We start from the raw sequence: 25,981 nt of genomic DNA on the forward strand, positions 1-25,981 counted from the left end.
GAGGGAGGGAGGGAGGGAGGGAGGGAGGGAGGGAGGGAGGGAGGGAGGGAGGGAGGGGAGGGGGAGGTTGTAGCGGAACGGGGAGGAGAATGGATGGATCAAGATTAAGGTGGATGTCTCTGAATCCTTCCCCTTCTTCTTTTACTTCTTTCCCCCTATTTCATTCCTCTGTTCCTCCTTTCCCCTGGCCTCCCCTCACCTCACCTCCCTTAGTCCTCCCCTCTTCTCCTCCTGTCCTCCCTTCTCCTCTCCTCTCCTTCCCTCTCCCCTCCCTTCTCCTTTCCCCTCCCCTCCCCTCACCTCCCCTCTCCCCTTCCCTTCCCTCCCCCTCTCCTCCCCCTCTCCCCTCTCCCCTCTCCTCCCTTCTCTTCCCCTCTCCCCTCTCCTCCCTTCTCTTCCCCTCTCCCCTCTCCTCCCCTCTCCTCCCCTTCTCCTCCCCTCTCCTCCCCTCTCTTCTCCCCTCCCCTCCCCTCCCCCTCTCCTCCCTTCACATCCAGAGGTCTGCGGACTCTGGTGCTAAGTTGTAAACAGCCGAGATATCTTGATGGAGATCCAATTACAGGCCTTCATTCGGACTCTCAATTGACGTTCTCTTGGGAAGGATCAGGGAGGGCGAGACAGGCAGGGAGTTCTTAGGAGGGAGGGAAGGAGGGAGAGAGGGAAGGAGGGGGAGAGGGAAGAGGGAGGGAGGAAAGAGGGAGGGAGGGAGGAAAGAGGGAGGGAGGGAGGAAAGAGGGAGGGAGGGAGGAAAGAGGGAGGGAAGGAGGGAGGCAGGAAAGGAGGGAGGCAGGAAAGGGAAGGGAAGGGAAGGGAAGGGAAGGGAAGGGAAGGGAAGGGAAGGGAAGGGAAGGGAAGGGAAGGGAAGGATAGAAGGAAAGGAAAGGAAAGGAAAGGAAAGGATAGAAGGGCAAGGAAGGAAAGGGAAGAGAGGAAGTGACAAGGTGTTCTTAGGAGGGAGGGAGAAGGAAGAAGGGCGGAGGCAGTGATCTTTTAAAGAGGAGATGAACGTTAGGGAGGATTAAGGAATAAGGGAGGGAGAGAGAGAAAGGAAAGGGAGAGATGAATAGAGGAGGAAGGGAAGAGACGGAAATCTGTCACGAGGGAGAGAAGGAGAAATGAGGAGCAGAGAGAAGGCGAAATTAGGAAAATAAGAGGGAAGGAGGAAGAAAGAATGTGAGGAAAGGGGAGGAGTGTGGAAAGGAGAGAATGGTGAAAGGTGAAAGGGAGGAGAGAAGACGAAAGAATGAAGAGAAATGGAAGATAAAGGGAGCAAGGACGAAAGAGGGATGGAGGAGGGAAGGGGAGAAAGACGTAATTTCAGAAGATGAAAGGGAGAGAGAGAGAGAGAGAGAGAGAGAGAGAGAGAGAGAGAGAGAGAGAGAGAGAGAGAGAGAGAGAGAGAGAGAGAGAGAGAGAGAGAGAGAGAGAGAGAGGAGGGAAGACACAAAAGAGGAAAGAAAGAAAGGGAGGAAAAAGTAAGAAATTGACGAAAGATGGAATGGAAGGGAAGTGATGTAATGAACGGAAGAGATAAATAAATGAATGAATAGAGAGAATAGAAACAAAGAGAAGAGAGACCAAAGAAAAAAAAAAAAAAAAACAATAACAACAAACGGAAATGAAGCGGGAACGAAGTCAAAAACAAAGGTAATACCACAAGACGCGTTACGTTAGGAAATAAGAGAAAAAAAAAAAAAGAAAAAAAAAAAAGAGAAAGAAAAGGAGAGACAAGGACGTAAAAATGGCAGGAAGTTTGAGTCATCCGTAATGATTTGAGCGCCGGAACTTAGAAGCTTTGTGAACTCAGGGCCAAGGCGGCGCATCCTGATGAGGAATTGCCGGGGGGAAGGAAGGGGTGGGGGGGAAGGGGAGAGGAGGGGGAAGGAAGGGGTGGGGGGGAAGGGGAGAGGAGGGGGAAGGGGAGAGGAGGGGGAAGGGGAGAGGAGGAGGAAGGGGAGAGGAGGGGGAAGGGGAGAGGAGGGGGAAGGGGAGAGGAGGGAGAAGGAGAGAGGAGGGAGAAGGGGAGAGGTGGGAAGGAAGGGGAGGGAGGGAGAAGGGGAGAGGAGGGGGAAGGGGAGAGGAGGGAGAAGGGGAGAGGAGGGAGAAGGGGAGAGGAGGGAGAAGGGGAGAGGTGGGAAGGAAGGGGAGGGAGGGAGAAGGGGAGAGGAGGGAGAAGGGGAGAGGGGGGAAGGAAGGGGAGGGAGGGAGAAGGGGAGAGGAGGGAGAAGGGGAGAGGTGGGAAGGAAGGGGAGGGAGGGAGAAGGGGAGAGGAGGGAGAAGGGGAGAGGTGGGAAGGAAGGGGAGGGAGGGAGAAGGGGAGAGGAGGGAGAAGGGGAGAGGTGGGAAGGAAGGGGAGGGAGGGAGAAGGGGAGAGGAGGGAGAAGGGGAGAGGTGGGAAGGAAGGGGAGGGAGGGAGAAGGGGAGAGGAGGGAGAAGGGGAGAGGAGGGGGAAGGGGAGGGATGTCAGGAATGAAAGGGGAGGAGGGAAGGGGATGGGGAAAGAGGAGGGATGAGAAGGAGGGAGAAGTGTTGAAGGGGAGAGAAGGGAAGGAAGGGGAGGGAGGGAAGGAAGGGGAGAGGAGGGAAGAAAGGGGAGATGATGGAAGGTAGAGGGAGGGGAAGAGCTGAGGGAAGGTAGAGGGAGGGGAAGAGCTAAGGAAGGAAGGGGAGGGGGAGAGAGGAGGGAAGGGAAGGTTGATGAATTGACTAATAGACGGGAGTGTTCTCTTGGTGATGAATATGGTGATGAGTCCAAGTTCTTCCTCCTCCTCCTCCTCCTCCTCCTCCACCTCCTCCTCCACCTCCTCCTCCACCTCCTCCTCCTCCTCCTGCTCCCCCCCTCCTCCCCCCCTCCCCCTCCCCCTCCCCCTCCCCCCTCCCCCTCCCCCTCCTCCTCCTCCTCCTCCTATTTGACATTTATAATGCATTTGTTTCTCGATCATTATAATTTCCTTCATATTCCTCCCATTCCATCGTCTAAAACAAACGACCGATCAGTAAGGATTTTTTTTTCGCTCAGTTTACGGGAATCCGCGGCGTGTTTCAGCAGCAACTGCATCCCGTGTAAATCCCCGTAGGACATTTCTCCCCGGGATTTGGGGATTCTTTTCTTTTAAGTCTGTTTCTTCGCTTTCTCTCTCTCTCTCTCTCTCTCTCTCTCTCTCTCTCTCTCTCTCTCTCTCTCTCTCTCTCTCTCTCTCTCTCTCTCTCTCTTTCTCTCTCTCTTTCTCTCTCTTTATCTCTCTCTCTCTCTCTCTCTCTCTCTCTCTCTCTCTCTCTCTCTCTCTCTCTCTCTCTCTCTTTCTCTCTTTCTTTCTCTCTCTTTCTCTCTCTCTCGCCCTCTCTCTCTCTCTCTCTCTCTCTCTCTCTCTCTCTCTCTCTCTCTCTCTCTCTCTCTCTCTCTCTCTCTCTCTCTCTCTCTCTCTCTCTCTCTCTTTTTATATTTTTGTTTGTTTGTCAACTGCTCTCCGTTATGTGGAATACGAATCGCCAAGTACACGAGTCCACATAATAGTATATTTACTTCTGAACAAGGTAGAACAGAGTGTTTTTTTTTTAATTTCTTTTCAGTATGGACATACTCTGAAAGAAAAAAAAATAATGGATGATATCTGTGTTTTTTTTTTAATGTTCTAATCGCTTTATTTGAACTAATGCTTTTGGTTTCATCAGATTTAAATATTAATTATTATTAAAATGTTCTTTTTTTTTTTTGGCTGACTAATAATAAGTTAAACGGTAACCCCCCGCCTCCCCCCCCCCCCCCCCCAACGAGCCATTATTTTTAATTAACACGCGTATTTGTGTAGTACTTTCAGAGCTGGTCTTAATATCCTCTATTCTCTTGAATTGAATCCAGCTTGTTGCTCTAAATAGCCAGCGGTGGGTTGACGCGTTAAGCCATTTTGTAGTAGAGTGAGTGATCTTCGCTCGACTCGTGTTTGGTCTGTCAATGTTGACTTTGTAGGTGAGTCAGGTACACACGCTCTAAGATGCGTTCTTGTGGTGCTGATAAATTACTCAGGTTTTTTTTTAATTTTATTTTTGCTCATGCTGTTGATCGTCTGGAAGTGTTTCAATTTATTGGGGGATTTCTTTTTGAGACGGTAGAGCCAGAATTGTCCACGCAAGCGTTACTTTTTTGGCGCGCTCTCTTTTCAAAGATGGCCGCCCCGTCGTTTCGCTTTTGTTTTTTTTCGCGCGCCACAAGAACGCAGCTTTATTTCCAGGTGAACTAATCGTGCCTTTGGTTCCGGGGTCGAAGGGTGACTGCATTAACGGCGGTTTCTCTGTTTCAGGGCCTTAAGGGACACCGCGGCTACCCTGGTTTCCCGGTCGGTGGGAGCATTGTAATGGGCTTTTAGGGCCGACCCTAACCGTATTACACAGCCGTAACCTAACCCTGATCTAGCTCTCTTGTACACACGATTCCTATAAAAATCCACACCTCCTCCTCCTCCTCTTTTTTCCCCCTAACAGAAAGACCCTCTGGCATCGTGGGGCTCGGGATTGGCACTTTTCTTTGGCCGTGTTGACATATTTTATTGTCGACTTCTTGAAGTTTACTCAAGGGCGTTGGGGTTCTCCTATGTGAATGAGCTTTGTTTGCGCACATCAATTCGATTTTTTTTAATTATTATTCTCACATTACTGTTTATTTTTTTTTTTCATGGACTTTTTTTTTTTCTTTTATCTTTTTTCAACGTCTTTTACTCTTTAAGTCCGATTGATACTTCTTGACGAGGTATATTCCCTCTTGCTTGTGTTTTCGTGGTTGGTTTTCTCCTCCTTTCTCTCCCCTTCCTTCTGTTCCTCTTCTTCATTGTTCTGTTCCTCGCATTCGCTATTCTCCTCCTCCTCCTCCTCCTCCTCCTCCTCCTCCTCCTCCTCCTCCTCCTCCTCCTCCTCCTCCTCCTCCTCCTCTCCTTCTTCCTCCTCTTCCTCCTCTTCCTTCTCATCCTCTTCCTCTTCCTCCTCCTCCTCCTCCTCCTCCTCCTCCTCCTCCTCCTCCTCCTCCTCCTCCTCCTCCTCCTCCTCCTCCTCCTCCTCCTCCTCCTCTTCTTCCTCCTCTTCCTCCTCTTCCTTCTCATCCTCTTCCTCCTCCTCCTCCTCCTCCTCCTCCTCCTCCTCCTCCTCCTCCTCCTCCTCCTCCTCCTCCTCCTCTTCCTCCTCTTTCTTCTCATCCTCTTCCTCTTCCTCCTCCTCCTCCTCCTCCTCCTCCTCCTCCTCCTCCTCCTCCTCCTCCTGTTCCTCCTCCCCCCCGGCCTTTTCCTCTCCTCCCTCCCTCTCCCTCTACCTTTCTCTCCTCTTCTTATTCCCTTCCTACTTCTCTCCCTTCTTTTTCCCTTCTCCTCTTCCCAATTCACGTCCTATCCCTCCTCTCCCCATCTCTCCTCCCCCTCCCCTCCCCAAATCCCTCCTCTTCCCTTCTCTCCTCCCCCTCCCTCCACCCCTCCCTACTCTTCCCTTCTCTCCTCCCCCTCACTCTTCCCTTCTCTCCTCCCCCCCCCCCTCTCTCTTCCCTTCTCTCCTCCCCCTCCCTCTTCCCTTCCCTCCCCCCCTCCCTCTTCCCTTCCCTCCCCCTCCCCAACCCCTCGCTTTCCCAGTCAGCGCGCGCGCCCCCTCGCGGGTGTAGATCCCTTAATACTGGGCAATGGCACTCGTAATAGTGTCGGTGATGCCACGGGGTTGCTCGCTCAATTAAACACTAATATTTATTAACAGCCTTGCCAAGGTTAATGTGCGCTCCCTGGTTTCGGTTCAGAGTCGTTTTCTGTTATTTTTATTTCTTCTTTTTTTTTTAGGGAGAAGAGATTTTTTTTTTTTTTTTTTTTACTTTTCTTTTTTTTCTCTACTCGCTTTTGTGGAGCGATTTATGGGTATCATGATCATTTTTTTTTGTCTGGCCAAAAGTAACTGTCAGTGTTAATTAACGTTGGTTGGCTGTTCAACTAATCTGGGGTTAACTGTTCATCAGGAGAGCACTTCCCGTCCAACGGGATTTTGAACCTTATCGCCTGCTGGAGTGAGGGCGATATCCCCCTGCCCCCTTCTCACTCGGCGCGTGCGGCTGCGCATTCTAGGCCCTCTGTAGGTGCGCCATAAGGGTGCTAATTCCAAACGCCATGCGTCACGGGATTGTCTGGGTTCATCCGTGTATATATCTAGATGGAGTAGAAATTAACCTTTTTCGATTCCCTCATGTGGGTGGGGGAGAGGGAGGGGTGGGGGGGAGGTAGGGGCAGTCATTGGCGCTAATACCAGGGTTCCAGGATCAGCTGGAATTTTGCGGGGACGAGCCATTTGTAAATATCATAATCCTTTGATGTATATATATATATATATATATATTTAATATATAAGATATATAATATGTATACAATATATATTATGTATAAATAAATGTGTATATATAATATATATATATATATATATATATATATATATATATAATGACTTCAACTTGTAATTTGACCCTAGGTTCCCTAACAAGGCCCTCGCAGCCGCTCTGTTTCATTTCTAATCTACAAATGCAATTACTTGGTCAATTATCCCTTTTTATTTTATTTCCTTTTTATTTTATATGCACCCTTCTTGCATGGCATTTGATTAGGCATATGCATGGTAACTTGCTTAAGGCGGATGCATGCTTATATTATAATTATTGTTTTCTTATTTAATGTTTCGTAGTTCATTGCCTCTGTTTTTTTTACTGCAATATTTTACATTAATATTTTGATGGAATTTTAACAGAATTAAACATCTCGTAATGCTTAGCATGGTTCCACTCAAGAAGCATATTACATAACTTAACAATTATCATCCAGATTTGAATTTCAATTTTATTATTACTTTTTTTTACACCAACGTCCGTCATTTTCTTTTTAAAAGACCAGTAACAATACCATCAAATATTCGCCGAAATTCAGAGTCGAAAATAAACATTTATATATTCTTTCAGGGCCCCATCGGCTTGGACGGGCCAAAGGGTGAACCAGTAAGTTGTCTTTGTCATCGTAAGAACAGAGAGAGAGAGAGAGGGAGAGAGAGAGAGAGAGAGAGAGAGAGAGAGAGAGAGAGAAAGAGAAAGAGAAAGAGAAAGAGAAAGAGAAAGAGAAAGAGAAAGAGAAAGAGAAAGAGAAAGAGAAAGAGAAAGAGAGAGAGAGAGAAGAGAGAGAGAGAGAGAGCGGGGCAGGGCGGGGTAATAGAGAGAGGAGGGGGGGTAATAGAGAGAAAGAGGGGAGAATAATGGAGAGAAAGAGGGGGAGAATAATAGAGTGAAAAAGGGGGAGAGGGAGAGAGTATGAAAGAAGAAGAGGGGATAGTAATAGAGTCGAAAGAGAGGAAAATAATAGAGTGAGAGGGGAGAGAGTAAGAGAGAGAGAATTTGTATATTTGAAGAAATAAGAATATAAAATAAGAATTATATGTGTAATCATGTTGTACCTCGATATTTTGGAGTTCTTCAACAAGGAGTCCTTTTATATTCCTTACAACGTTGTTGCATTGCAATTTTAAATTTATGTCTGTATTTTGTCCTCATTTTTGTATTTGAAATGTGGCTGGCAGAAACCGCAGAGTTCAAGCTCGGTTGTCTATTGCATGCGAGTCTGATTCATCTCGATATTTTTTTTTTCTTTTTAAACATCAAAAGATCGACAAATCGTCCGCACTTCACCGTCATACCGGCTGTTCCTTTAAGACCCCTAGTCCGTAGATCCCCAGCAGGAGAGTGCATGCGAAGGGCGGCGTACCCAAGGGCGACACTAATGTGATTTTAACTTCGACAGGGCGAGACGGGCGAGAAGGGCGTCAAGGGAGACCCCGGCAGCGGCTACGACATCTTCGGGAAAGCCAAGGTGAGGTGTCGGGACGCGCTCGAGGGCGCTCTCCAGGTGTACAAATAAAACAAACAAACAAAAAAGATATATATATATATAAAAGAGGATTTTCAACGTTTTGTACATATCTGATGGTTCTTTTTGTATTTATTTTGATGTGTAATTTTGTCTTGTCCAGCTTTCTTTAAAAAGAGAGAAATATGGATTGTTAAAAAAGGTACTAATTATATTAATCTTGTGGTTTAGGAATTTAAGGGTGAGAGATATCCCGAGTGCCATTTTTTTTTTCCTAGGTAGGAAACGAACGGCCATGGAATTAGGGCGAAGAACGTATTAGTGCCATCCTTTCTTCTAGAAATGGCACTCTTCTAGAAATGGCACTATACCGTTCGACGCAAAGAGAGAGAGAGAGAGAGAAAGAAAGAAAGAAAGAAAGAAGAGAGAGAGAGAGAGAGAGAGAGAGAGAGAGAGAGAGAGAGAGAGAGAGAGAGAGAGAGAGAGAGAGAGAGAGAGAGAGAGAGAGAGAGAGAGATGAGTAAATGGCACTGAATATCGGAGCGTGGGCTTAGAGAGCTGCCAAAAGGGTGGCACTGGATGGCTGTGAGAGGCGTGAGTGCGTCGAGGGCGTGGGGAGTGGATGACAAGGGGGGCGTGAGGGGGGGGGGGGAGGTAAGGGAATCTGCCGTTTGAAGGGCTGTGTTGTTTTCTCAAGGTCTTCTAGGTAATTCTTGAGACGCAGGTTAAAGGGGGGGGGGGGGGGGAGAGAGAGAGAGACAGAGACAGAGACAGAGACAGAGACAGAGACAGAGACAGAGACAGAGACAGAGACAGAGACAGAGACAGAGACAGAGACAGACAGACACACACCCAAACAGAGATAAACAGACAGACACACACCCAAACAGAGATAAACAGACAGACAGACAAATAAAGAGAAAGACAAACAAACAGACAGACAGACAGACAGACAGACAGACAGACAGACAGACAGACAGACAGACAGACAGACAGACAGACAGACAGACAGACACACACCACCCAAACAGAGAGAAACAGACAGACGGACAGACAAATAAAGAGACAGAAAGACAGCCAAATAGAGAGAAACAGACAGACAGACAGATATAGAGACAGACAGACAGACAGATATAGAGACAGACAGACAGACAGACAGACAGACAGACAAATAGAGGGAAGCAGACAGACAGACAAATATAGAGACAGACACAGACAGACAGACAGACAGACAGACAGACAGACAGACAGACAGACAGACACACAGACAGACAGACAGACAGCCAAATAGAGAGAAACAAACAGAAGCAAGGCCAAACATTGTTCAAGTCCTGTTTTGTGTATGCCTGGGTCTTGGGGCTGACTCGTCGGCTGTAGTATCAATTTCAAGAGAGAAGTATGGGACTGTGCGTGCGTGTGCGTGTATACGTGCTGGTGCGTGTATACTTGCTGGTGCGTGCACGTGTATGCTCGGGAGAGGGAGAGAGAGAGAGAGAGAGAGAGAGAGAGAGAGAGAGAGAGAGAGAGAGAGAGAGAGAGAGAGAGAGAGAGAGAGAGAGAGAGAGAGAGAGAGAGAGAGAGAGCGAGAGAGCGAGAGCGAGAGCGAGAGCGAGAGCGAGAGCGAGAGCGAGAGCGAGAGCGAGAGCGAGAGCGAGAGCGAGAGCGAGAGCGAGAGCGAGAGCGAGAGCGAGAGCGAGAGCGAGAGCGAGAGCGAGAGCGAGAGCGAGAGCGAGAGCGAGAGAGAGAGGTGGGGGGGAAGATAGGTAGGTAGTAGATTAGATAGGTACATAGATAGATAGATAAATAGATAGATAGATAGATAGATAGAAAAAAAAGATAGAAAACGAGAAAAAGAGAGGAAGACAGAGCGGGAGACATGAGCGAACGAGAGAGCGCGAGAGCAGGAGAGAGCGAGCGAGCGATCGAGAGGTAATCAGTCAATCTGTCCGGAGAGCTGGCATTACCGGTCGGACAAGGGAATCACATTTGCGTCTTGTGCATGTCGGTGTCTTATAAGATTGATGTTGGCAGGACATCCGTTGAGGCAGGCTGTCAAGGCAGGCTGTCAGGAGCGAGCGAGGCCAGCAGGGGCAGCCAGACACGCGGGAATGTTGATCGCCTTAATAGTGGCCATTTGCTCGATTCCTTTGTCCTTTGTCGACTGTTTCTTAGTTTGTGGAAGAAGTAGGGAGATGTTAAATAGGTAATGGGGATTCCGCTTTTCTTATTTGATAGTGTGTTTGAGTGTTGTAAGAGGATAAAGGGGAAGGGTACGGAATGCGTTTGGTTTCAACAGAATTTTAGGTTTAGGAGAGACGGGAAAGTTAAGACGTTCAAATAAAATTTAGGTTCAAGACAGAGACAGAAAAAAACAAAAACAAAGTAGATAAGACCCAAGTGTGTGTGTGTGTGTGTGTGTGTGTGTGTGTGTGTGTGTGTGTGTGTGTGTGTGTGTGTGTGTGTGTGTGTGTGTGTGTGTGTATGTGTGTGTGTGTCTGTGTGTGTGTGTCTGTGTGTCTATGTGTCTGTCTCTGTCTCTGTCACGTAGCATTCCACAGGTTTCGCTCTTAAGGTTTTTGTCCCCCAGGCGAGCACTGTTAGACGGAAGTAGCGAAGTAGCAGCCGGCTTTGGGCTAACTCCTGTCACTCCCAATGTTCACTCGAGGTTCTCTTCCAGGGTCGGCATAACCCGCCAACGTCTAGCCAGCTTCACTCCTGTCCGATCTCCAAGCTTAAATATTCGGCTTTTAACGGTTCCAACTCACATTTTATTTCAGGGCATTAAAAGATCTATAACAAGCTTGGAAGGTGGTACGTTAGGCTATGCAGAAATCATCGCTATTAAGGTGAGACAGCACGGAAACAAACTCGGGAATCCCCTCCTTTCATTTAGCTTCCTGGTGTTGGTAATCCTGCAGTAACCCCCTCTGTGACGTCATCAGTGTGTCCAAACTGCTACTACTCTTTAAATTCCTGCAAAGTATTAAAAAAAAAAAAAGTGATCGCACATGGTCTTTTTTTTTTAAACTGATTGTCGCACATTGCTCTAGTTTTTGTGTTATGTTCCACGTTCCACGTTATGTGTTCCCTGTGTGTGATAAGTGTGTCCTTTGCTACGTCATCGCTGTCGACTTGATGACGAAACTGTTGTGTTTTGCTACCCACTGTGACGTCATGTTTTCCCGCAATTTTTCTTGTTTTTTTTTTTTTTCTTGGCTGCAGTTGTGACTTCATTGGTCTACTAACATGGTATTTGTTTGATTTGTGTTTTTGTACAGGCTATTTCGGTGACGGAGTGTTAGCTGTATATTTCGTTACTCAGTTATTTTGTAACACTGTATATTGTTTTAAGTAGTTTTGATAATTTTTTAACCTGCACACTATAATTAACCCCATGTCTATCCGTATAAACAAAACACTACTCATAAATATTTATGTTGTACATGTGTAAACTACTAACACCTAATTTGTATACCTTGTTTAAATAAAAATACTAACAGTTATTTCCAGAAATCTCTCTTTTTTTAATTTCTGTCTACTACGTTCCTCGTCACTGTTGTCCACGTCCGCTTCTGTGTCTGTTTATGTCTGTGTGTCTGTCCGTTTATATACGTCCTTGGCTGGCACCTTACTAAATCTGTCTTGTGTCACGTGTTTGTAAATCTGGCACCTGCACCTAATCAAGTGTTGTTGAGGACAAATACACTTCTTTTTAACGTCGACAAAGTTACCCCATATTGGGTCAGAGTCGGGTTTTTTCGTTACATTATAACAGAATAATTGCTTTGATGTTGAGTATTTTTGTTTTGTATTCGCTTACTAACTTTGTGTTTTTTGTTAACTTCTAAACGGAGTTAATACCATTCCTAAACTATTTTTTCTTGATTTTGTTTTGAGAGCAATATTTTAATTTTTTGGTAGAAAGCCACCAAAAAAGGTTGTCATTATTTTTCTTATTTTTTGGACTGATTTTGTATTCACTTGATTTTGCCATAATCTAGACAGTTTTACGATTTTTTTAATGCAAGGAGAATGAGTAAGGAAATGACCAGTGATTCCTTCATGGCTGAACCAAAAAGCAACCTGGTTTCAGTTCTGCTTCAGTCCTCCCTCCTTTTTTCCTCACGCCTGTGTTCCCGTTTTCTGTGGTGTTTTCCTGATTGTTTGTGTCTTACGCCCTTGTTGCAGGGAACTCCCGGAGGAGCCTGGGATTACATAGATTCTGATAGAGTATTAGCTATTAAAGTAAGTCAGAGCTTGTTTATTTGTTAAAACGCCATACATTTGGTGTTTTTTCAATGTTTTGCTGTCACTCAGAATAATGGATACACAAAAACAGTAACCATGGACGTAAATGTCATATATATATTCATTTTTTTCTTCTTCATAAACTATCCTTGATTTGACTTGAACAATATTTAGTAAGTATATTTAAAAATAACTCTGCATGCCTCCATCCCTTATTTAAACCCAACCGTTAGTGCAATGTAGATAATGAATAATTTTGACTGCATTTTTTATTTGGTTTTGGGGTAGTATTATGCCTTGATATACTACTAACATATTCCACGTAATCATAAGTTATTTTTTCATCATTATTAGTTATATTTTTCTTTTCGAAGTTCACTGAATTAACTGGTTAATTACGATCAACCATTTTTAAGCACCAGTAATCGGATTAACATAGTTTTTAAGCCAATAATGCTCTAATTGATAAGGCTGGGCGCAGCGGGAGGACTTCGCTGTAGTATCTAACAGAAGTATATGCAAAATAGTGTGGATTTAGCTTTGCATTTCCAAAACCTATCATATGTAAAGTAGTACAAGAAAAGACTGACCCTTCCACCCAAAAAAAAATTAAAAAAAAGAGAAAATGGCTTTGGTTGCTCCACCTCCCCACGAAGTAATGGCCAAGGCGAGTCCCTCCCGCTGGCCCTCGGTGGCGGCCGCGCGTACTAACGAGTATTCCTGCAGGGAGAGCCGGGCGAGCCTGGGCCGCCCGGTCCCATGGGGCTCAACGGCAAGGACGGCCTCCCGGGCGTGGACGGGCGCGACGGCTACCCGGGCGAGCCAGGTCCGCCCGGGCCCGTGGGCACTCCGGGCACCGCTGGACCTCCGGGGCCGCTGGGACCGCCTGGACCGCTGGGACCTGTCGGCGAGAGGGTGAGTACGCGTGGGATCTTAGTCTCTTTCGTTTGATTAAGTTCCAAAGTGCTTTTTGATTATTTTCTTGTTATTATTTGGTTATTGAACTTGTTTTATTTCTTTTCGTATATCGATTTTGTTAATTTCACACAGATATCGTTGGTTGAACGCAGTAACAGTTACACCATTTTTATTATTATTTAGGTTATAAGCACAAATATTAAATACCCATTTAGTAAATGAAATTCTCTGTAAAGCCTCTGTAATATTAGTCTTTATTTTGCGTACTCTCTCTGTGACACCTCAAGTTACTCGACTGTCTGTACCAATCACTTTTTTCACTGTCATATATAAGTTCTTAAATTTCCCCTCCCTATCCCGTACCAGCTTGTGCTTCACGTGTGCTCGTTTGATTTAGAGGGATGAGGTGGTGGTGTCTTTAAGGTTTTGCCAGGTGTATAAATTCTTACGATTCAATCCAACATGTCCCTGTAATAGGAACTTATTCCTGCTATCCTTCAAGTCTTTTCATTTGTCTTTTCAGTATACCCTGGCAATAAAGTGATATATAAATATATAATCCAACATTTGTGATACCTATATGAGCCAGGCATGTTTGATATACAGTAAGTGACAGGAACATCTGGCATATTGTGAGAAAAGTAATTGGAGTCAGCTCTCAGGTTATTAAGACTCATACTTCAGTTATTACTCCGAAAAGTCCTAAACTTACAAGAGAACTCTCAGCTTTATTCTTGACACCATCACCTCACCCAACATGTCACAGCTTGTTAATATGTAACATTGCTCCCCAACCCCCTCCCTCCTTGTGTGTCTGTTCTTCCCCGTCATTCTCATGTCTGCGTTTGTACCTGTGGTTGTTATGTGGCCTCAATGTTGGCCTGACTGTATGTGTGTAATCTGTGGTCCTTACTGAGAGTCTTTGTCCCTCATTGTCCTTGATCCTGGTGGTCCTTTTCCTGGATGGTCTGCGTGCTCCCCATGGTCCGTGTGTGCCCATGATCCTCCGTGGTCCGTGGTTCCCCGTGTGGTTGGTCTGATGGTTCAGGGTTTCCGAGGGATGGCAGGAATCCCTGGAATGGATGGTCTGCCAGGACCTATTGGACCTCCTGGTCTATCTGTGAGCAATATTTATGTACAGGACTGTATCACCGGTGGGGGTAGGGGGAGGGCAAAGGGAAGGAAGAAGGAAGAGGCAGGGCCTGCTGCTGGACCCTGTTCCTTTTTCTCTCCTTCATTTACATTTCTGCTCTCCCCTGCTCACCAGGGTGGTTGTCTCTCAGTATATCATTGTTTTCATGGTCTTTTATAGTCTAAGATTTCCTAGAAGTTTTATCCAATCTTTCATTACCATTCTCTTATCCAACTGCCAATACTGTGATTATGGTTGATAACAAGATAAAGATAATGTTTGGTGTTGCTGCTTCTAACATCCCACCCCCCACCCTCCTCACATCACCTGTGGCAGGGCCCAGAAGGCAAGACCGGCAGCGTGGGATCTCCCGTAAGTTGTTAATGCAGCACCACTTTGCCACTTCACTGTAGCACATGGCAGCCAGCACTGGTAGACTGCACACTGTGGCACTGTGCTTTAATACATAGTCTTACAAAGCTTGTAAATTTTGTTTGTGTAACATGCACCAGTGTAATCTTTAATTGTCTATAATCTTTTCTGTATGGAAGAACTTGTTATTCAGAAACTAAAATTTATTCTAAAATTGTGTAAGGGATGCTTTCTAGTTTATATCCGGTTGCAATGTAGGTTTTTAGTCAGCATTATAAACAAGACAAAGTTTGTAATCAACAGCAACATGAAACATGGTATATTTGAGGCCTTGTCATATGTAAGGAAAAGGCAAGGAAAGATGTAGCTAAATGGCTATTGTCTTTTGTAATTGTGGTTTCATTCAAAGTACTGTATTTTAGTTGATAAATGAAAAGTAATCATTCTGCCTAATGTTCTTGGAAGTTATACTGTACATCTATTGGTGCATGTTAGACATCCACACATTGTACATAGGTGTTGTCTAGTCCACACAAAGCTGATATCCTTGGTAGTGGTCACACAACTTTACTACTAAAATGTGCCAAATGTGATTACTACTAAAATGTGTGATAGTTGTTGTTCCTCTAGTTTCCAGCTCTGTTTGTACATATGAGTTCTCAGTTACTGTGATCTTCAGTTCTTAGTTATTTGTCTCTTTGACACTGCTGGTTCCCCTACCTGTTTTGTGACAGTTTGAACACAGTCACACTGTTTTTGCAAGCTGTGCTGCCTCGCTATTCTGACTAGTAGTCCATTTGGAGCTCAGAGTGTGTGATCAAGTTGTCGTTATTTTATTTATTTATTTTTTCATATTCCAGCAGATGGTTTTGATGTCTTCTTAGAATCCTTTATTTTGTGTTTTGTCATAGAATGGAAATGAAACTGAACTACAGGATATAATAACATCTGTTATTATGATTCATAAGTAGCTAGTGTGAATAGCCTGTATAAAACAACTAGTGATTTACACTCGGTTTCATTACATTTGAATTGGAATTCATCTCAAATCTCTATCCTCTCAAAAATATATGCTCAAAATTGACAAGTTTTTTAATGAAAGCTTTACGATATGATATGAAAAGGGCAGCTGAACAAGCTTCCATTTCATTCTTTTGATGAGCGAAACAGCTAGCAAACTTTGACTTTAAGGTAGCCCACACAACATGCAAAGGGAATTTTTTGGCCAATTGATTATATGTAACATGACTAACAGGGTAAACCTCTCTGTATTTTAACATGTTACAGAGGTTTATATAGATAACTTCAGTACTAAATTAGTTACAGTTTATGAAATGTCTAACTAACAGACATCTTCATGCTCATTAGTTGGTTTACAGTAGTATTTATTGATAATTGATAACAGACATGTCCTGATAATTGCTATTGAACTCTATGTGTACCCATAATATTTTTAACATTGGTCTGTAATTAAGGAACTTTCCATTCATATAGTTTAACTGTCAGAGAAAGCAATTAGACCAGATTAAGAAGAGAAAGAAAAAACATCTTGTAGTTTCTGTATGTTAATTTTTGTTTTTTGCATCAGGAATATTTTTATCTGAATTTTCTTGATTTAATTCATTCATATTATTGTTGTTTTCATTAGCATTCAAAGAATGGCTTTGTCTTCTCTTTAGTTTATTTTCAACTTTTTTGCTTGAAATAGTACCTCTTCTACATCCTTCTTAAACTTTTTTATTCTGAGACATGACAGATCTTGTTTCCTTCTTTTTTTCTACTAACTCTTCTCCTATTCTTCTGTTTTCCCCTCAAATGATTACTTTCCTCAAAAGAAATTGAGAATTAGATAACTACTTTCCCCTTTCACTAAACTTGACTACCTCTCTCATCTCCATCCTTTCTGCCCTCTTCCATGCCACCTCCTTCCTCCAGACTTCCCTCCTAGCTCCTTTTTATAGTTAATCCCATCTCACTTCCACTTAATTTGCTGTCTTCCTTTGTGGGAATGACAGCCTTTTTTTTCCTCCCTTCCCTTTCCCCACTCTTCAGCATGACTGCCCACTCCTCAACATATGTCAGCATAGCAATACTTGTTCCCCCTTCTTTCTACCCATCCTTATCCAAGGCATGTCTCCCTCTTTCCTCCCTTGGCACGACTGACCCTTGCGTCCCCCCAGGGTGAGAAGGGCACCAAGGGCGAGCGAGGCGTCACCACTGTGAACGGCAAGGAAGTTGCAGCAGCCATTCTTGAAGGTCCTCCAGGGCCGCCAGGTGAGTTTTATGGGTCTGTGATGATCCAATGCCTGCCACTTCACTCCTGTGGTACCTTCCATAGCATCCTCATCTTAGATCATGTGATAAATGACAGTTTGTATCCGTGCTATATGTATAATTTTTTTTTTCTGTGTTGGTTTATGGATAATGCCTGGTGTCAGAAGAAACGTACAGGTATGTGGCTTAGATGTTATTAGGGATAAGAAGCCCAGGTACAGATAACATCCAGCCACCTTGAATGATGGAGTCATAATCCCTCCTCCCCTTCATCCTCTCCTTACTAGGTCCCCCTGGGCCACCTGGTTTCAAGGGTGAACGTGGCATTGAGGGACCTATTGGACCCCCTGGGATCGATGGTATACTAGGCCCACGAGGACCCAGGGGCAAGCGGGGCAAGAGGGTATGTACCACATGTTATAACATGCTCTTAGTACAAACATGGGTGCACTCTCTCACAAATACACAGACACATATATATCTACATGCACATATATACTGGGATGTGTCCTACTACATGTTATCCTATTAGATCACAACTATAACTTTATGATTTTACAATGATAACGATATAGCTGTGATTTGGAGGGAACACAGCCTTTTAAACCAAAGATGACACTGTTGGTGACACGTTGACTATATTGGGAAACTATCTAGTTTTACACTGAAACAAGTATATGCACTTTTTTCTTCTTTTCTATTTTCTTTGATATACCCATTTTTTATATTCAGGCCAGCAGTGAATCAGAGTTTATTAGCAAACTACAGATTAATATGTTGAATAGTAATACTAATCTCTGGCAAATATCCTGCCACAACCATAGATGTGGAATGTAGCAGGACTATGCCTTGATAACTCAGTTAAACAGTCTGTGCTGTTTGGTTTAATGTATTTGCTACATTTCTCAATATTAATCCAATAAATTTGATAGTTATAATTAAACTTCAGAATGAGTATTTAACTAATCACTTGAGTCTAAAAGCACTGATACCTTGGTAATGTATGGGAGCGTGAATGAACAAATGAGTAATGTGTACTGAATCCTGTTATATGATTATGTAATATGGTTTCCACAACCATATGGACGGTGATATACTAAATCCTCCCCTTCCCTGTCCCTGTATGTGTGAAATTCTGTGTATTCCTTTGTGTGATGGTGTATATACATGTCTTTGATTTCCACCTCCCTTAAAGTTTCCTATTTGTGTTTGTTATTTTGTACTTGCTTATTATGATAATGTATGTGCCTTTAGTTCTTGCATGTCAATGTTGCCTTATTTTTGCATAACTGCATGAACAAGTAGCATACCGTTGATTATAAATCATTAGTTACTTTCAGGTCTTCCAAAAGGGATTTGGTTTTGTGGTTGCTCGAAATTTTCTTTGGTTACTGTTGGGTGAGGTCTTTCATTCAGGTTTTCCGTTGTACTTAGGTGGTTGGTTGCTACTAACAGAAAATCGGTTCCTTATTTTCTTGTAAGCTGATTTGTGATTGGTCAGCTGTGGTGTTGGTGTTTGTCCTGTCTCCACCTCCTCCAGTCGATTGACCAATGGTCTCTCGGCCAAATGTGACGTCACTAACCCTTTCACCCAATCTGGTGTCACTAACCCTGTGTTCGTCCTGTGTTCTGTGTAAGTATTATTGTGTATTTGTGTAGTCCTTGTAAATGTTATGTGTACTTTAAACAGTAGTTACTAACAGATAAAATGTTAATTAATAAAACACTAACATTGTGTGCTGACCTTATTCAAGAAACCCAAATTTAAAGGATGTTTAAGGTTGTTCGGTCATCTTTATACATACACATTTATGTTTAGTTAGCATTCTATAAATTTTATGCACAATCTTTTGTTTCCCATTTTTGCATTTAGTTTAAAGCCTTTTATATATTTTAGTTCTGTTGGTACTATTCTGTTTGTTTTTAAGTTGTTGATACTGTAATGATAAACTGATATTTCTCTTTAAAGAATATATGCTCATGTGATTTTTGAACAGTGCCAGTTCAACTTATAAGATATTGACAAAATATGGGGGAGACAATATAAGGAAGTGCTCTACTAGATAGAATTTCTAGGGAGTATAGCATGTTATCCAGTGGCATTTTATAGTTGCCCTTTGTCACTCTGTAGAATGACTAGTGAGAGTTTATTAATGCGATTGTGGTGACAGGGACGACGTGGCCAACCAGGCACAGCTGCACAGAGAGGTCTTCCAGGAAAGCCTGGGCCCAAAGGTGAACCAGGACAAGTGGGTAACAGGGGTGAGAAAGGTAGGTGAAGGAAGTGGAAATTCATTTATATGTAGAGAAAAAATGATTTTATTTGTAAGGAAACTTGTAAATGATATGTTAGAAAGTTCTTATTTAATAGTAGAATTTAATGTTTTCTTTCATATCAGAATACAAACTTAAATTTTGATTTCCCTTAATAGGACTCGGTAGAACTAAAAATACCAAAATGAGAATAGCTTATATTATTGCTTTCCCACATGAGGCTATCCCCTTGTATTAGGTAGCAATTTATTACATATCTGAAGGGGAGTCAAATACCAGTTTATGCATTGAGTGTATAACTAATGTCCTTGCTGTACACAGGAGAGAAAGGTTCAATGGGTTCCATTGGTCCTAAGGGTGACAGTGGCCCAAGAGGGCCTTCAGGCATTGATGGAATCCATGGCGAACCAGGACCACAGGGTCCTCCTGGCCTTCCTGGGGCTCTTGGTCCTAAGGGAGAGAAGGGTGACTATGGTGATATAGGTCCTCCAGGTCTCATGGGACCCCCTGGACTTCCTGGACCTCCAGTGAGTAAACAAACAAAAACACTGATAAAGGATAATGAATGTATGGTGATGCTAATAATTGTATTGTTATTTACAAGGCAAATTATATCTTAATGAATTGAAATGCTTATTTATGTAAGTACTCTTACATTTTTTAATGACTCTTAATTTCTACCATTACAGGGCCTGCCAGGTCTCAAAGGTGATAAGGGCGATAAGGGTGATTCGGTGAGTAAAACTGGGCGCAGGGACTGACGAAGAAACCAGTCTTTGTTAGTTTCCATTGATCTTTTTGTAATATTATTATCAAATTCTTATATATTTGTGTGGATGAGATGAGAACAGAGGTAAAACCTTTGCTAATATGTATGAAATATTAACATGAGGACCTTTCTTGGTTATTTGTAGGCAGGTTACATTTAGACCCATATTAGAGGAACATTTCTGAGACTCACACACTTTGCTAATCAACATGTTGAACTGCTTCTCCTGTATAGATATTTTTTTCATAAATTCCATATTTAGCAAGGTAATTTACATGTTCTTCCTATGATTTAGTTATGTTTCCAAATATAATTCACAAAACAAATTGTTCTACTGTGTCACAAATAATTCACTAATTCCTATGTTTATGATATGAGTACTCATAATCCATTTTTTCAGCATACTCACTATATACACAAAGGTTTTTATTATGAGATCATGCACATTAAGCTGTCAGAATTGTAATCATGTTATTCCAATTATTCCAATTTATAATGTTAATCTCCCATGAAAATATAGATTACCAAAGAACATAGTATTTGACAGTAAAGAGTAGTGTCCCCCAGAAAAAGAAATTAGAGTAATTCAAATAGAATAGTCCCACTTCTGCCCATACTTGACATCATGGATATTCTGTCTTGCTATTGGTCCACCAGGAGGGGCCCAAGTCGCGGTCAGCTGTTGTGCGGCCGGCGAGGGGCAAACTTGTAAGTCGGTTTGTGGCCCGGAGCTGTTGGGTGATGCTATGCTTATGGTTATAAAAGTCCTATTAATCCTGCCATGGATATTAGTTTTTTTTTTTTTAGCCCTTTTTCAATTCTGCTGTCAAGGACTTTAAACATGGAATGAACAAAAATCCATAAACTGGCTGACCCAACATCTCCTTGGTCACATATTTCAGAAGGGTCTGCTTATCCCACCTGCCCTCCATTCCCCTGTCATGTTTTCACTTGATATGTCCTCAGACGAGCCAACATGTCAAAGCAGCTTTTTAGACACTTTATTTAAGTGCTTCATATTATTTTTGTGCACAGGAGACACAGGATATGTGGCGGCTTTCGACTTGCTGTAAAACTGTCTGATTTTTATTTGTGAAGTCTGTAAATCAGAGCTTGTCACGTTGTCTTTTGTCTCGACATTTTTATTTTATTTAGTTCTGCCAGTGACTTTATGATTTGAGCATGATTTTAAAAGATTTTTAATGTGTGTCTTTTCTTTTTTCCTGTGACTGCAAACCCAGAAACTGAAAAAACTGAGAAGAAGACAGGTAACTGCACGTTGTTTTTTTTCCCTCCTCTTCTTCTTCAATTGTTTTTGTGTGTGGTATTCAATTTTTCCACCTTCTTTTCTATAGACTCTCTCTTTTTGTATCCGTGGTGATGAGTTTCATCGTCATGGTATGTTGTGAAAATTCTGATGTTCCATATGTAATAAATTTCTTAAAGACAAGAGAAAACTGGGAAGATAATGTCAGTTTCAGATCGAGAATTTGATGTCAATTATTATGTTAAACTGATCTATAGAAGTTATATGAAAAATTATAATGAATGCAGATTTTTGCTCTTTGCGGTGTTTTTAGTCTAGGTTACTGATTACGGATTAAAAATCGGTAATCAGTATTTACAAGAGTACTATTATTTCAAAGTAATGGAGAAAGTAAGTTATCTTCATATCAAAACCAATAGTACTGTTTTCTGATTTTTTTCGGATTCATCCAGTTTTGAAAGTAGATAATTTATTACCTTTTATTGGGCAAAGTAGCTAGATATATATTGCAAGACAGATTTTATCAACAAGAGGTCATAATTCAGCATCACATTCTGATATTCTTAACATTACTTTGTTTTACAATATGGATATTAGAGTTTGAAATGTTAATTATTAAGAATTTAAATTGTTTTTACTTTCACTATCTGAAAGTTATCCGTACTATTATCTTATCAGTTTTCTCTTTTCCTTCATTTAAATGGCATTTCCAAACTGTTTAAAGAACAGGTTTCAGTACTGATGCACTAGCAAATATCTATCTGTACGTATTACCAATATCTTTCTAAACTTCAATTTGGCTTGCAAAATTCTAACAGTAAATTTCCACTTATTATTGTAGATAGCATTTCCTTTATCTTTTTTCTTTTAGGATGATTTTAGTCTGATCTGATTTTTTTTTTTTTTTTTTTTTGAGTAAGTAGAAGGAATGAATTTCAAATTTCTAACCTATAAAGCCAAAGGAAAATGAATTTCTCCTGTATATTCTTGTATTCATGTGTTGCCTGTGTTTATTCATGATTCAGAAGCTTGCAAATTTGTATCCTTTTTATCTTATTCTTGTATGAGTACTGACTGTTAAAGAGAAATGAAAAGATAGAAATGTTAAAGGAAGTCTATTACAATTATCATTCCATATTCTTTACTTTTAATAATTTTTTGGTAACTGTATGTTTTGCATTAATAGTTTCTAAATCCAGTTATGTTCTTTCAGGGAGACAGTGGCATGTGGACGGAAGTAGAGGGAGAAGTGGTGAGTTACGATGAGAGTGACAGCAGTTGAATAAAGCTCCACATAATTTGAATATTAAATGGCTCTGATTCTGATCTGTTTTAAAGTATTGCCATTTTGTATAATGAACAAACCATGACCTTATAAGAAGTGCCTGGAATTAAAGTTTGATGCTTGAAATTAGGGGTTTTAATGCTGATACTTGCTTTGACAGATCATGGGACCACCAGGACCACCTGGACCACCAGGAACCCCAGGCTTGCAGGGTCCACCAGGCATCAAGGGAGCAATGGGACAGGATGGTATTAAGGGTGATCCAGTAAGTTAGACCTTTTCTCTGTGGCTTCAAATATTCTTTGTTATTCCTGTTTGATGCAATAATATTAATGTTATTTAGTCTCATTTTGAAAGACTTCAAAGTTTTTGATATGATACTATTTTTCTTATCTGCTGCACAATATTTTAAGCATCATCATAAAAGTAAAGAGGAAAAAAAGGACCTATTTTCCTACAGTCGTAGTAAACAAAACTCATTCTTCCAGGGTGAAAAGGGCGATAAGGGTGATCCTGGCCCCATGGGTCTTCCTGGCCCTATGGGAATCAGAGGAGAGGCTGGTCGGGCTGGAGAGAGTGGCAAACCTGGCCCAATGGTAAGGTGGTTTGGTAAAGGGACAAGACGATGGGGATAATTTTGATGGTGGTGGTTTTTGTCTCCTAATGCTTATTCTTTTTTTCCCATTGTATTTTATTGTGTCTTCCGTGGGATGCCACTTGCCGCTACTGGAAGGGATGTGGATGCCTTCCTCTTTTAAGTTGGTGGTTTGAGTGATTTCGGAAGCTTCTTTTTTTAATGCTGTGTGGTTCTCTTTTGTTGGCAGGGTTAGTTTTGATTTTAAGTATTTGGATTTTATTCATTTGCTGCTCTTCAATCTCGCTCCTTTTTTTTTTTTTTTTTTTTTTTTTTTTTTTTTTTTTTTTTTTTTTTTTTTTTTTTTTTTTTTTTTTTGTCTTTTTTCCATGTGTGGATGGAAAGTTTGAAGGTATACCATTTTGTTGATTAAGATGTTGCTCTTTCTATGAAAAATTGCTTTTCTGATGGGTTAAAAGTTGGTTCAGGGATTTTATAGGTATTCAAATTTTCTTTAGTTTGTGCTGGATTTGGTTAAAAGTATGATCTAGTATATTTAGTTGTGTTAGTGTTCTAAGTTGCTGGTTTTGTTAACTATGTTTTGATGTGATTATGAAGAACTGACTTGATTCTCAGCTGCCGGCAGTATTTGTGGAATATGTTGGTGATAAGCTTTCTTATTTCTTAATCTATATATGTAGTGAATGTAGTGTAGAGTACAAATTGAAGTTATCAGTTGTCCGTCTCTCAGTATTCAGATAAATGGCCAATAGTGTAAGTGATCTGTTCTGTGTACAACTTGACAACATTAAAGTTGATTAGTAGTGCAGAGTAAAGTAAACAGAGATATTAGAATATAATGTTATATACTTAGATAGGAATTTGATTCAGTCATATTAGAATATAAACTTGAGAAAGAGTATAGATGTAGGTTATTGATTATATATATTATTGAATTTAAGGTATAGTAGAAGTGATTATCATATGAAAATTCTTTGACTGCAAATTTGCATGGTTTATGTAGAGGTCTTGGCCATAGAATGCTGGAAGAAAATTAATTTATTAAATTTTATTTTTATGAATTTTTGTGTGATGGGTTTCTATAATCTGACTATGAATGTTTTATATACCCGATCTTAGAATTTAAATGTTTCTTTTTGTTTCTTGTTTGTAATGGAGCACTTTAGAATGCTTGTATTATTTTGTTATTATTTCTATTATGTTTTGCTTTGTCGTCTTTTTTTGTCTTTTTTTTTTACAAGCATCAGCATTATGTTGCTAAGCATTAAGGGAGATATTTAGATTTTTGTCTAGCATTTGTATGAAAAAGCTATACATTTTATTATTTTATAAGAAGATAGGTCTTTGCATGATCAGCTTGACAGTGATAAGCATTTATTTAGAATGTCTTTTTGTTTTGTTATTTACCAGGTCCATTCATAGAATATTTTTGTGCTTGAAGAGAGGTGCTTACAGTTCATCATCAGCACAGGTAGAAGCTGATGAAAGAACACTATAGGAATAGATACAAAGTAGACAGTCAAATATGAAAAGGGATTATAGTTATTTTCTGTAGTTTGAAATAGTCTGACTAGAAACATGCTTGAATTTGTTGAATTATGTAAAGCATGGTATAGTGAGCTTATACATTTAATTTGATCTCAATAGAAGGAGTTATTGCTGAATCAATTATTTTCCCTGATTTTATCTCCCTGTTTATTTCCTTTATAGGTTGATGAAATTTTGATTCAGTTTTGTAGATTGTTTAGTAGGTCCCTTACAAAACCCTAAAATAAATATTTTCTGATGATGTAAGAAATCATATATTTGGAGCATGCATGACATGGTTTGCTAATACAGGCATTTTTACACAAGTGCATGGCATCCAGTTAAATTGGCATAACTGATGGGTAGTGCAAACTATATGTATGCCATGGCATTCGGCATTTTCTTGTTGATTTTAATAATTCTCATATTACTTTGTTTCAACAGGGACCTCCTGGGCTGGATGGTATTAAGGTGAGTCAACTTTGAGCCACTGTGAAACACAAGTTTTTGTGCAATACTTGCATTGAATATCTGGCTTGGTGGTGAAGTGTTGAATTTATGAAGAAGTTTTTAAGATCATTGAGATAGCTATAAATGTATTTGAAGCAACAAGTTGTATTTAGAAAGGGAGTAAATGATAAAAAAAAGTCCTAGCAATGTTTTGAGTTTTGTTTAGACTTCTGTTATGTAATGTTGCACTTATTCCACAGGGTGCTAGAGGTGAAATTGGCAAAAAGGGTGAACGAGGTGATCCTGGACTACCTGTAAGTCAAATTTTTGTTTTTAATGCTAACAAGATGTGGGCTCCCAATGTCTGTCTGTTCATGTCAAAGTCCTTGTCTTTTGTAAAATCATTGTTTCAATTGGCACAATTTTTACCTTGTATTTTCTGTTGGTGGATATTGTTTATTTTTGTTTTTGCACTAATTATTTCATACCTATATTGTGTTTTCTTTTCTCTTGTCCATCTTTTTACAGTGATAGAAAAGTTTGTTTTTAATCTTTTAATTTTGATTACAAGGAATAACAGTAGACTGAGAGATGGCAATGAGAGAAAAGGAACCATATTGCAATTTTAAAAAAATCTAAGCTTTTTATGTATAATTTTATATATTTGTAAAGACTCCAGTGACGAGTCCTAAGGCTATTTGTTTCACATACTTATCTGTGTTTTATGTATTAATTTGATTCCTTACCCTCCTTTCTTTTGTTTATGGTGCTTTGAGTGTCCTGTCCTAAAGCAACTGCCATTCCATATTCTCACTTTTTTTAAAGGTTTATTCTAAAGGGAAATCCCAGTCCTCTTGTACATCTACAGTTATTTATCCTTCATGCAAGAACATGGAATGGCAGTTGCAGTTGTAACCCCCACATCCTGTAATTACTAATGTTCCAATGTTTTTTGCTTCTAGGGAACGGACGGGATTCCAGGGGTTGAGGTACTAACCGTGGATGGTTTTGCTA

General features: G+C 41.3%; 1 protein-coding gene across 1 annotated transcript in view; it reads left to right on the forward strand.

Annotated features, from left to right (window-relative positions):
* The window catches only part of LOC125044799 (collagen alpha chain CG42342-like), a 41,684-nt gene that overhangs the window by 8,005 nt on the left and 7,698 nt on the right, over positions 1-25,981 (forward strand). Inside the window, exons 3-22 of the mRNA XM_047641759.1 lie at positions 4,299-4,334; positions 6,962-6,997; positions 7,791-7,859; positions 10,634-10,702; positions 12,045-12,101; positions 12,831-13,019; positions 14,071-14,142; positions 14,491-14,526; positions 16,707-16,800; positions 17,088-17,203; positions 18,972-19,071; positions 19,396-19,601; positions 19,764-19,808; positions 20,501-20,551; positions 22,324-22,362; positions 22,556-22,660; positions 22,884-22,991; positions 24,962-24,988; positions 25,228-25,281; positions 25,930-25,956. Coding sequence (XP_047497715.1) covers positions 4,299-4,334; positions 6,962-6,997; positions 7,791-7,859; positions 10,634-10,702; positions 12,045-12,101; positions 12,831-13,019; positions 14,071-14,142; positions 14,491-14,526; positions 16,707-16,800; positions 17,088-17,203; positions 18,972-19,071; positions 19,396-19,601; positions 19,764-19,808; positions 20,501-20,551; positions 22,324-22,362; positions 22,556-22,660; positions 22,884-22,991; positions 24,962-24,988; positions 25,228-25,281; positions 25,930-25,956 — 1,536 coding nt within the window. The remainder of the gene's footprint in view (positions 1-4,298; positions 4,335-6,961; positions 6,998-7,790; positions 7,860-10,633; positions 10,703-12,044; positions 12,102-12,830; positions 13,020-14,070; positions 14,143-14,490; positions 14,527-16,706; positions 16,801-17,087; positions 17,204-18,971; positions 19,072-19,395; positions 19,602-19,763; positions 19,809-20,500; positions 20,552-22,323; positions 22,363-22,555; positions 22,661-22,883; positions 22,992-24,961; positions 24,989-25,227; positions 25,282-25,929; positions 25,957-25,981) is intronic.

Source organism: Penaeus chinensis, chromosome 36 (assembly GCF_019202785.1).
Source record: "Penaeus chinensis breed Huanghai No. 1 chromosome 36, ASM1920278v2, whole genome shotgun sequence".
In the NCBI taxonomy this organism is placed as follows: Eukaryota; Metazoa; Arthropoda; class Malacostraca; order Decapoda; family Penaeidae; genus Penaeus; species Penaeus chinensis.